Source organism: Ischnura elegans, chromosome 8 (genome assembly GCF_921293095.1).
Source record: "Ischnura elegans chromosome 8, ioIscEleg1.1, whole genome shotgun sequence".
Classification (NCBI taxonomy): domain Eukaryota; kingdom Metazoa; phylum Arthropoda; class Insecta; order Odonata; family Coenagrionidae; genus Ischnura; species Ischnura elegans.
This window is the reverse complement of record NC_060253.1, coordinates 49,441,959-49,454,795: the sequence shown is the minus strand read 5'-3', so window position 1 is coordinate 49,454,795 and position 12,837 is coordinate 49,441,959. Positions and strand designations below refer to the sequence as shown.

Sequence of the window (12,837 nt, the reverse complement as noted above, 5' to 3'; positions counted from 1 at the left end):
TGCATCATCTTCGGAATCTCACCGCGTCCGATTGGCTTTTGTTGACAACACAATATCAAAGAAAAACGTTTACTTTCATTTTTGCTAACCTAACCAGCTAATATATTTGATTTCTGCATTTTTTGCACGTTGTCAACAAAATCCAAAGGACGCGGAGAGAACTCAAAGAAAATGCAGAAATTATCTGATCAATCTTCGAACCTGCGAGCTAATGTAAAATCCAAGTACGTTTCAAATGAGAATAAATTGAAAAATAAAATTATTTCGCTGTCTCCACTTCGACGAGAGAATCAATTCCCTAAATTCACAATCAACCACATTATGTATAGCAATTGGCTCAGAGATCACCGCTTCAAACCACCTTAATCACGCCTACGCTACCGTCGGCGCGGTTACACTATCGACCTTCAACACCGTAATCGCCAATTCTCCCCGCCTTGCCCCACGTGCCTTTTAAATATAAAATGGAAGCAAGAGTGTTCCATCCCACTGGCACACATTTGGACAGACAAAGGGATCTGGATTTAATCCGGGCCGATTGCCACGTGCATCCAACATATATATATAAAGAAAGAGTGAGTGTACAGAGCGCGAAGATGGATAAATGAAGAGGATTCATCATTCCAGCGCAACCGGTCCTCTTTTACGTGAAGAATTAAGGCCAATTTGAAGACAAAATTAGCAGTAATTATAAGGAAGGAGCACTTAGCGAGTAATTCACATATATATATGCATCAATGTCGGAGCAGATTTTATTATTTATTAATTTATTTACCTCAATTACCTCCGAAAGCAGCACAATGTGGCATTTACATAGGGAGTTTAAACTATCAACAACAAACGATCACACAGATCCATGTTCTGGAAGGGGAAGCCTATCCAGGCGGGACTCGAACCCGCGACCTTCGGTATGGTAGGCGAGGACCCCGCCGCCACCGAGGCCGACAAATGATGAATAAGATAATGAAATTACCGTGGAACCAGGTGAAATTTTTAGAGATAATTTAGTTTGGCAAAAATTAACATAAAGGAAAGTTAATAATGAAATACACTTTGTTACTTCCACAAAATTCACAGAGTTTCTATTTATTACTGGTTTCGGCTGGTGTAACACCAAAGATGTATTTGAAAATGATGTAATAGCCGAAACCGGTAATAAATAGAAACTGTAAATTTTGTGGAAGTAACAAAGTGTATTTCATTATTAATATGGAGCCCTTCCACCACGTAAAAGCTTCAAGTTTCGATTTAATAAAGGAAAGTAACAAACTTTGTAATGCCACGTGAGTTTATTAAAGTACGACCTAGGTTTCGACGTGGCACGTCGAATCATGCGGAATTACCAAGGTTTTTAATTTCATTGTGTTAAGTCCATTCCATGGAATCACGCCCAAGAAAACTAATCAAAGCAAAAATTAGCGCTGGGTTAGGTCGAGTTCGATTCACTGAGATAATATGAGCGGGAAAATTTTGGAATGGACAGTGTCGCAGTCACTTGTATGATTGTTTTTTTTTTGCGCTGTTAACCTCAGTTTTGTTAATTCAAATCGTGAACAGTGAAAGAAGACATACGATGCAAAATGGAATGCATGCCAAGAAAAAAGTTTTTTTCAGCGATAACATAAAACACGTAGTAATCCAGAAAAGTAGCTTAAAAATTTACTACCTAATTCTTTCGTGGCTTTCAAGCAATAGCCAATTATTTTTTACGTCAAATAAACTCAACCGTGATCTAGTGTTTCAACATAAGGGACTCATATAATATAATTCTTGTCGTAACATAAATGAGCAGTTAACTTTCCTTTACCACTGAGACAGAATCTAATGACAGATACTTCAGGATATGTGACATCTCCAAGGTATCTGAATGGAAGAAACCTCAGTCCCTACCGTAGAAGATTGGTTTATTTCGCCACTTAATGCAAATTTTAATCGGTACACCTGGATACAACTTTTTGAAACAAAATTCCTGATGAGGTTCGCATTAAGGTACGAAACGTTAGCGATAAGTTGAATGTACTTTTTCTTATTTTATTTAATACCGAAACTCCATAACTTTTCTGACGCATAAAAAAATGGTCAATAAAAACAAGGTAGTGTAAGTAATAGTAGCGAGCGTGACTTGGTGGTAATCCTATTTCGTGGGAGTTGAAGGAATAAAAACTAACCTTTTCCCACGTGGTGATTTAGTTCGTACGACCATGGTTTCGTTACCGCGTACATAACATTTATTACGCGGTAACATTCCTATTCGAATTCCTACGAACAAAATAGTAGTTCCCTTAAATGCCCTTAACGTGGCGATGAGCACGTAGCGATCCATTTATTTACAATATTTGCAGTGTATTATTTACACTCGCGAGAATAGAATAAATTTATTTAAGCCTGAATCACACGATCATTTTTTTTCGTCACGAAAGTAATCACTATCGAGATCACTTTTCCCGTCGCGAAAAGCAATCGCTCTAGTGATCATTTTTCTGAATCACACGGTCACTCCCGCCGTCGCTTTTCGCATCATTTCCAATATCACAGCTCGTTGTCATAGGACCCACATCACGAAATTATATAGCGTGTTTGTTTATTTATGTCGTTCCCACAATTGTCAAACGTTGCGCTGCAATCGCTCCATAGGGGAATGCGTTCCGATTGGCTGATATGGGGTTTTAATGACGGTTTCAGCGACGGAAAAAGCGACCGGACGAGTGATGAAAAATAGCGATCGGAATCCTCATCGCGATCGCGAAAAACAATTGCCGCCGACGATCATTTTGCGCAGTAATCGCGATAGTGATCACTTTCGCGACGAAAAAAAATGATCGTGTGATTCAGGCTTTATTCGGTGAATAATTTCAACTCGATTATTAACCTCGGTTAAAAACCTTTCTTAAGTAGTTATCTCTCGTGGAATTCGGACCGCCATGACGAGTGGCGATTTCCGTAAACCCACTCAAAAACGAGCTGTAAGACAGTAAATCCGTACAGTCGGCTGACTCGTGAAAAGTAATATATACCCGGCTCAATGTCTGCAACTTCGTCAAGTCCGGAATGACGCGACGAAGGCGCGAATTAATTTTCCGCAAAGGTGACAAGACCAGACTCATCCCAACCAGCCAGTTTACAAAAGGTATAGTAGTTGACGCATGTGTTTACGTTGACGGTGATATGCTTGGTTGGTGTCGTAACATCATACGTTTACCTTCTCCATATCCTTTTAATTTTTCAGATAGTTTTTTATAGCCTCTCTCCTTGGAACAACCTTTCCTTCTCTTCTCCCTGTCAACAACTCCCAAAGAGCATTAACATAAATAATTAAATAAATATCAAACGCTACCGTGTGAAAGAGGAAACAAACATTTTTGACGTGGATAGAAAATGTTTCATTCCATAAAAAGTACAAAGCATTTACAACTGCCATTTTATCAATAATTGTTAATATTATGTTTTTATATACCTATATTTTCTTCCAATTTGAAGTTTACCAATAATTATTGTTAATATTATGTTTTTATACATATTTTCTCCCGCTTTGAACTTATCATTTATTTACTCTTTCGCTATTTTTTGTATTTTATAACTATTCGTAAACGTTCAAATACATTTTTTCTCTTTTTGCCATTATTAACAACAAAAAAACCTAATGTTAGAATGAAGTAATGCAAAGATGGACAGCTCGTAAAAGAGTGACTCTATGAGGCAGTATATAAGTCGTTGGGATTCTATATCTTCAACTTCCTTATCCTCCTACCAATATATCCCGTCAGCTGACCGCCACCAGATATTCCAGAAACGACTGACGCGCGGAATGTCGGCCTCGCAACCACAATATTCTCCCACCCATGATAATAATAATAGCTCCCAGCACGCCATTGATAACGCAGAAAATCAATTCGTCAAACCTTTTCACTCTATTCTTGTCGCACATTCCGATCAAATTCTAATTCCAAGGCTTACTTGCCCAAGCGAGAAATTCTTACTCGTCACACAGCGCAAGGTCATTGGCAAGGCGAAAATGCAAGTGTGGATCAAATAGCTGGTTAGAAGAAAAAACAAGTGAGCATAAGAATGACCCGATTCCACGCGAAGGTTTTGCGAAACAAGGACGATTTAACAACGCGATCGAAATAGGAAGAGAACGGACACGTGACTGGGGCAACATGAGGCCAGATAACAGCAGCGAAAGGGCGATAAAATTGCATATAAAAATGTTCGGGGTGCCGAGACAACTATAAAACGCTTCAAGGCTATTTTTTTATTATTTAAGTCTTATTCTACCGATTAAGGTAGGTTTTCATGGAGTACTTAAGAAGAATTCCTTCCCTTCCATCATGCAGTTCCCTCTTCAATTCACAATAAGACCTACTCCCCTGCAATCTATCTAAAATTCCTATTCTTTTCCTTCCACTACCTCGTTTCCCTAACATTCTACCCTCTAACACTGTTTAAAACATCCCCTCCCCACTAAGTACTAGCTCCATCCATACCTTCTGTCTCCTCCGTACCTCATCTAAAAGCTGCCTCACCTCACCCACCATGTCCAGCACTTCGTCGTTCCTCCTCCTCTACGTCCACATCACCTTCTCCATTTTTCGCCACACCCACATCTTGAATACCTCGAGTCTTCTCTCGTCCTCCTTCCTAAGTGTCCACGTTTCTGCACCGTAAAGCGCTACACTCCAGATCAGACTCTCCTCTAACCTTCCCTTTTAATTCTTACATAGCTAACCTCTCAGAAGCTCCTTCTTATTCACGAACGCCTCCTTTGCGAATGCAATTCTCTTCCCAATGTCCTTACTACTGTATCCGTCAAGGCTACTTAGGACCTGTAAATAAACGAAGCGTGACTGGAGAGTGTGGTGACTTAGTGTCTGACCGAGGGGTCCTGCGTTCAAATCTCAAGGTGAGATCTCACGACGCGATGCGATACATCTATATCTACTAGGTAGCGTGCAAGCTATTACTAGGGTGTGTGGCACGGGGTGATTCCACGCCAGGCATGCAGCGCTCATCATAGACTTAATCAGACACGCGTTCGTTAGCCAGACACAGGCCAAACACAAAGGACAAAGGTTCGGGGTCCGACCAGATAATAGGAGAGTGACAATGACACGAGCATGCTCCCAAGCAAATAAAACCAATAGTCAGTAATAGAAGACTACTACGAGCAGTTTCGGATTTCGTGGAACACTTGTACACTTGGGGAAAGAATTCACAATTCTCAATACTCACGCGATCAATAAAAGAACTGATGCACGGTCGCCATGGTATGAAAAGTTCGTTCAGCATTATTAAGATATTTATTAGTACTTATCCGAAGGTTCTTAGATATTTTATGAGGACAGATACTTTGTACTTCGAGTCATTCCCAATTATCAGTTTCGAGATTCGCATCTCAATGATATATGACTCCCAAAATGGATAATTTTCACAAAATGTTTACGAATAAAAATAATTTTATAAAAATATGTTTTTCGAACTCTATCGCAACCGTCAATTATTTTAAAAAAGCGAACGAGTTCATTTTAAACATATTAATTTGGCTGTGACGCCATGGATCGTCGAGGTCAACAAGGATTCGTTTACCGTAGGTAAGTGCCAACTGACCCACGCAATATTTAGTCCTGCACAGTTCTCCTAAGCGTGAACACGTCTCCATCACATTTATTCAATGCATCGCACAGGACTCGGAAGAATAGTTCGCACTCCTCATGTCCATCCAGAAAATACATATATTTTATACGCGGGTTATTATGCATCGGGAAGGATACAATATGTAGCCCTCGGCGATGATGAATGAAGTGAAGCAAATCAATGACAAACAATTCTCTGATGTAGAAATATCGATAGACATGAATGAAAAAACCTCGAACACATCAGACCGCATTAAACGATCATGATTGAAACCTGTTTTGAATTTGAATGGTGCGCGAAATAAACTTTTATATGCTACCCTCTATGGAATCTATCCACATAAATTCACACGAAATGTTCAATCTACAACAGTAATTCGGGTCCCGTGAAATATTTGGCGTAACCAGCTCGTAATTTCGTATTTATACAGATAGTTTTCTAATTTTAAAGTGCTATCACACATCATTACTGGAGATTAAATATATGCTTGGAGGGCCAATATTAACTACATATGAAATTCATTCCAGCACATCCCACAAGTCTACAGTTGAAAATCAGTACAGTACAGTTGAAAAAATATTTACAAACATTATACATACGTATGCTTATACTTATGCATATATATGCTTGACGGGGGCGGATCCAGAATTTTTAGGGTGGTGGGAGGTCTTCTCATATTTGATATTAAAAACAAAATATAACAATTACTGTAGAAAATATTCTCTTCATTTTTATATGAAAGTTATTGATATCGATTTAAATGATTGAGGTTCCATAATACACAAAATAAAACGAATTTAATGATACCGTATGTTAATCTCATCTATTTTTTAAACGTCTGGCGGCGGGGGGGGGGGGCACGTGCCCCAGTGCTCCCCCTAAAAACCACCTATGATGCTTGATACCATTTCCTAAAAACAAAGAGGAAACCAAATCGAAACACAAACTGATAAATGACCATCGTTAAAATCCCCGTGGTAAATTTAAAAAACTACTAGCTATATTTAAACAGTATAAACTTATTAAGTCTATCTTCCCTATTTTTCCTTGATAGTTCATCTCACAGTAGTAATTCGGGTTGCATGGAAATGTTTGTGCATACAACGTACAATTAGTAACTCCACAGAGTTCAACTTCGGGGGGGGGGGGGGGGGGGGGGAAATATATGGAGGAGGACACTTAAGTAGGAGCATCACTCCACCTGTCATCTTTGGTCCTTTCTTGTGACTTATTAACACCTCAAAACTTAGGTTCAACATATTGATTTTCTCAGTGCACGGAGTAAACCCTTATCAACATTGTCATGCATTTCAAAATTTTCCCCATTAAAAATTATAAAAAAATTACTAAATTCCAGATACAGTCAAAGGCTGACCAGAGGGGGGGGGGTGGTCAGGAGGATAACCCCCCCGAGCACAGAGAAATTTTTATGTTTAATCCATTTTACTTAATTGGATTGATAATACTAATAGAATATGAAATAAAAAAGGATGAAATAAAAAATGAAAAATATGTAAGGATGAATTAAATATCCCTCAGAAAGCCGTAAAACTCACCATTTTGAACCGTTTATCTTAAAATTCCGCAATTTATTAATTTCGTACCTACAGCTTATCCTGGTGGGTATTCCATACCCCCACACACCCCGGTATTAGTTGCACCTAATCCCCCCCAGCCGTAATTCCTCGCTGCGCCCCTGGACCAGAGTATAATAGATTGCAAAAGTTTTATACTAATAAACCGAAAAATCGCACACAAAAAAATCATTGCGAATGATTTTTTTCTCTGTGGATTTTTCGCACAATTTGAGCATTGCTGGTAACTCCGTGAAGTTATCACCGTAGCTAGCCCCGGTATACTTAAACTAATACCTCTTTCAATACCATTTCGACTTCTCACCCTTCCCTGGATCTTTCAATGCCCATCAGATCATTCAAGAGGCAGCTCCGAAAAGCCATCTTCTGAATCCTTTTTTTATTTTTTACATCCTTTTTATAGTTTATATTTGTTAAAGCTGCAGATTTTAATTTTTCCATTCAATGTAAAGGTCGTATTGGCTGTTTTTGAAAGATTTAATAAATAAATAAAAAATGATAATAACAGGAGAGAATTCCGGAGGTGGAAGGGGAGTGTTTCGTCTCCTTAAGAAGTGAAACTAACCTAAAGTGTTTATTTTGTGCCATCCCAAGACAAGAGCGAAAAAATAAACTTCAGGAAGTTAGTTACACTGGCATTCAATGCAACTTTAACGTGAAGTCTTATGGAGCATGACATATATTACCCTGAATTATGAATCAATACTGAAAACAGACTTTATGGTAAGGAATATTTAACACGTAAAATGAGATTTAATTCCTAGAAAATTCATTGAGCCTTTTCGATTAAGTGTATCGAAAAACATACTTTCCATCATTTTGGCAGGCGTCACCGACTTGTATTGAGTCAAATTATGTTTTAAAGAAGCCAAATGTAGAATAAAATTGTTCCTTGGTATCCACAGGGCAAATGAGTTCCAAATTCTATTGAAGTCTGTGCTGTATGTAATACGGGCATGGTATTTGAAGGAAGTAGTTGTTAATATGGTATCTCACACACAACCAATTACCGTTTCAACCACCTCAAAAAGGCTGTCTAATAATTAATCACGAGTAACTCCCAAATATTATAAATCGGCTAATTTTTTTCCGGGAAATAGGAGAGAATGCTAGCACTCCGTAACTCTTCTAGTAGTATAAAAATGAATTTATGAAGGAGTCTACTCATCCACTATTTAAGTTCGAAGTAATTAAGAGGACGGATACCAATTCCTCGACCATTCGTACTTTGCCATTTTAGGAGCGGGATTACTTGCTCAGTACTCAATGTCATCATCCTCCAATTGTCTCAGTGTTTCTGGTAGACCTATTCCACGATTTCCAAATTTCTCAATAAAAAAACTCACTTCTCTGGTACTAGAGAAGAATTATTTTTTAATCTGAAGTAAATAGAAATGTTGATCACGGTCTCCTTTATATAATCGGAGATTTTCAAGATAATAAAATAAGTTTCAAGCGAGAAATACAGCACTTCAAAAGACCGTTAGAGCAGGAGGCATGCTTACTCTTAAACGTATGGCATCGTTTCAGGCTTCACGTGGTGAAATGCGATACATTCCTGAGAAAATATAAACCATTTTTTATGGGGAGGCACAAGAATCTGACAGGCAAACGGTCTCCTCATATTTGAGATTAAAAACAACATGCAACAATTGCTGTACTAAATATTCTCTTTGTTTAATGTGAAAGTTATATATATGAAATTAATTGATTGAGGTTCGTTACTACACATAACAGAACGAATGCAATGATAACCGTATTGAAAATATTGCCTGCTTTTAAGCATATGAGGGGGGCACGTGCCCCTCCCCAAGATCCGTATACGCCATTTGTTGTTCAAATTTTATCATGCATATATCTTGAAATTAGTTCTTAGAGATCAGCGGATAACGCTTCAATCACCTCAAGTCCTTGCGGCAGGTTACTCGCAACGATAACACTTGGAGACCCTACATTTTCGGTGTGAATTGGAGGTTTTTAACCCCTTCGAGCCCCCAACCCCTATCGTCGCTACGCCCTTGACCAAGCCTTGGAAGTCCACAAGTCCGTCAGAAATAAACAGTGACTCACCTATTTTGGCGAGACTGGCGCAGAAGATCCAGAGTCCGATGATGAAGGGCGTCTCCACGCGGGCGAACTCGACCGACGCCACGGGGTACCTCTTGACCTTCTTGTCGCCGTGGTGGGCCGCGGAAGGCCCCTCGGTGTAGCCGGCTACCGTGGACCCGGCCGCCTCCATCGAAAGCGCCGGCGGCGACGGAGAAGCCACGGGCGAAGTCACCACCACCGGCGAGGAGTCCGCGGCCGCAACTTCGATCACCATCGCAGCGACAACAATTAACAGGGCCACGGCCCTGGCACCACCCCTGGCCCTCGACCACATCCTGCAACACGCCATCATATTGCTCGCAGTGATGTAGAGGGTGCGTTGGAAGGAATGTACAGAAGGTGTGGATTCCTTCCGAAGATTTGAGAACAACTAGATCCAAGGGAACTGCTTGGACTTCCTTCTAGAAGACGCTAAGTCTGGACATTGTCCCTCGCGTCCCTTTCGAAGCTGGTCATACCACTCACCGTCCAAAAATACCAGTTGACCACCAACACGGGCATCACAACGAGGTCGTATTCTTGAGTCCGAAATGAACAAGTGGGGTGTTAGGCAGAAAATTGCCCACAAATTTTGGAATCAAATCAAAAACTTAATAGGACACCCAACGTGGACTGCACAACGTAGTTTCGGTTCAAATAGACCAAGGTAAACAAAAAGTTCGATGCTCAAACGCCACCAGCAACTGATTGAAACCACTGAGGTATGAAGAAATATATTTGCACCCCCAAGAGTCCGTTGCAAGAAGAGAAGCTTCGAATTGTACGAGCCCGCACTCGTAAAAGAAAATTGCGATACGAAAATGTACCTATGAGAAGAGAAATGACACCTTTTCACCACTAGACGCGAAGGGATGCCTGCACCATGAAGAATTCAATCTAGCACCACACGAACACCATAAACAAAATGCCGCAACAACCAACTCAAGAACAAAAATAATAATCACACACGCACAATCACTTTCGAGGGTTGTCAAAAGCAAACTTAAATAAAACAGGCGGAATCACAGGAGATATGGGTGGATGGTGAGTTCATATTGCATCGGCAAACATTCAAATTTGTCTTGATCTTATGTGTAGACGTCACCCGAAGAAAATATTCTTTCTACTCCAGGCAAAATCATAAAGTAAGAAGCAAGGGAATAGTTCTTGTGGTTCGACTGGACAAACACGAACGTCAACAAGGGCGTAATAGCAAATCAAAACAAGCAAAGACTCCTCTGGAGTTGATTTAAAATGACAAAACTAAAGAGGCAGGCAAGAAGCCCTTCAATACTAAGCGCGGAAGGAAGGCAACAGAGTGTTGAGTTCCTCTTCTGCGTACAGCACTTGCGTCTCGCACCTCGATGACCTCCTCTTGGTCGAACCTGGCGGGAACGCGACTAGTTGACAGTGGCCGCGATGTCGGAACGTAGACCTCCGCAGAACCATCATCAAGTCTCGAAAACACTCACAAGCCCTTTACGAAAGATCTTACGATTCTCCGAAAATGAGAAACAATCGCGGATCGGAATGCGAAAAAGAGCGTAAAATATTCTCACGGCGAGAACGCGAACCACCGATGGTTTTGTTTTTTGTTCTTCTTCGGGAGGCAAACTTGGACGATTCAAAAGTGGCGCAGTTTCTATAGATGAGAAGGGGTTGAAAATTTCCGGCGCGATGTCAAGGCATGGCCAGAAGAGCTCGTGAGATTGAGCGCCGGGGATCCGTAGCAGCAGTGCCGGTCGATATAGTGTGAATAAGGCCAGGCGGTACCGCTCCGAACCCCGATCAAACCGCCATTCGGAACACGGAAAACGAGAGGCGATCACAAGACGTCCGTTGTTGGAGTTAACACAGCCCACGGTCAGCACTCACACACGGATTCCGTCGCAAGAACGATCAAACCTCTCGCAGAGTCAGAAGAAATGGAACGGGACAGGGCGACTAGTTCGTACAAAAAAATATATGACACCACGCTACTCCCTATAGCGGCAGCGAACTGAGTTAGATGGATTTTAAATCTTCAGCTAGCGGTCTTGCTGGACAGCGCATTTCCGGGCCGCACCAACGGTGTGTAAACTCTCGACCTCCTCTCCTCACGGAGGTCTGTTTTGAACTGAGAGTTGGTTTGAGGGAGGGTAGGACAGGAAAGAGGGAAGGTAAGAAGGAAGGAGAACGCCGTTCGGCCCGTCGAGTCAGCTGATCACCTGCCCGCGACCTAGCGGGAAACCGGCGAAACAAGCACCCCACCCCTCCCTCCGCCATTCCATTTCCAGAATCTACCTCCCCTCATCCCCCCCCCCCCCCATTCCACGTCCTCCATGTAACAGCTCCAACCCCCTCCCCCTCCTGGAAGCGATCTAACCCCCATCCCCTTTCACTCCGTCATCCCCCTTGGTGTCGTTTCCCATTCCCTCCGATCCGAGTGGCGTGGCAGCACCATTGCGACCAGGAAAACGGACGCGAGAAAATTCTGTACGCGTATGGTGCTTCAGAAAAATCAAAGGCTGGGAAACGTGGGTAGCAGTCGTCCAGTGCTTAATTTCTAAAATTTTAGATATCGGGACGCATACCCACACATGTCATTCACATGATTTTCAAATACATAGGCCGACGCTCTCTTAAAATTTCCGATTTTTTAAACTTGTAATAAAGTTTAATGAGGAAGCATGTTTTAACAAATAGAAAAAACGATGACTCTCTTGAATTCACTTTATTTTCCTGAGAGGTGCTTGAACGCCGCTCCGGCCGAAAGTAGGCACTGCACTCATTGACCAAGATTATTCCTTAGAATCGATTGTGTATTTACTATCACCTTGAATCCATTACGGTTTATTAGGCTTATAGCTTAAGTTACATCGAGGACATAGCCGCAGTTAATAATAAATAATTAATTAAAGTGAGCGAAAACGATATTTATGCATAACCATTGCCATTCTGTTTAAGCTTCACTCCTACGATAATGATTAAATATTCATCTTTTCTAGCCTGAATATGCAACGATTTTGAATAGCGTAAACTTGGTGAAAAAATATTATTATTATTAATATTATACCGATTAAGTATAATAGTTAATATTTTAATATTAAAAATGCTTTCATGTAGTCAGTGGCGTAATTAGGAGTATGCTTTGGGGGGATGGGATGGCCTAGGGTGGCGACCCCCCTCCCCCAGGCAACGGGTGATCCGGGGAAATTATTGAAAAATGAAACCTGGAAATACTCCTCTCATCTAAAAATCTATTCTCTCATCCCCTCCATAGTTACGCCCCTGCATGTAGTATTTAAGAAGCATTCTGGGAAGCCTCTCCATCATGGACTTCCCTCTTCATTTCACAGTAAGGCCTATTCCCTTTCATTCCTTCCAAAAATCCTATTCTCTTCCTTCCTCTCCCACGTTTGCCCAACATTCCACTCTCTAACACTGTTTTAAACATCCCCTCCCCGTTGAAATCTCGCTCCATCCATACCTTCTATCATCAATATATAATTATTTATATTTAGTTCACTATCATTAGATAAGT

At 41.0% G+C, this 12,837-nt stretch overlaps 1 protein-coding gene across 13 annotated transcripts in view; it reads right to left on the bottom strand.

The window, feature by feature from the left end:
- Positions 1 to 11,456, bottom strand: part of LOC124164505 (sodium/hydrogen exchanger 3-like) — a 440,080-nt gene extending 428,624 nt beyond the window's left edge. For 7 of the 13 annotated variants that reach the window (XM_046541843.1, XM_046541847.1, XM_046541841.1 and 4 more), the window contains exon 1: positions 9,297 to 11,455. In XM_046541843.1, the coding sequence (XP_046397799.1) occupies positions 9,297 to 9,627 (331 nt within the window). In that variant the 5' untranslated portion in view covers positions 9,628 to 11,455. Of the gene's footprint in view, positions 1 to 9,296 lie in introns of all 13 variants that reach the window. The other 6 variants (XM_046541835.1, XM_046541842.1, XM_046541837.1 and 3 more) reach the window with 1 other exon arrangement.
- Positions 11,457 to 12,837: the final 1,381 nt, after the last annotated feature.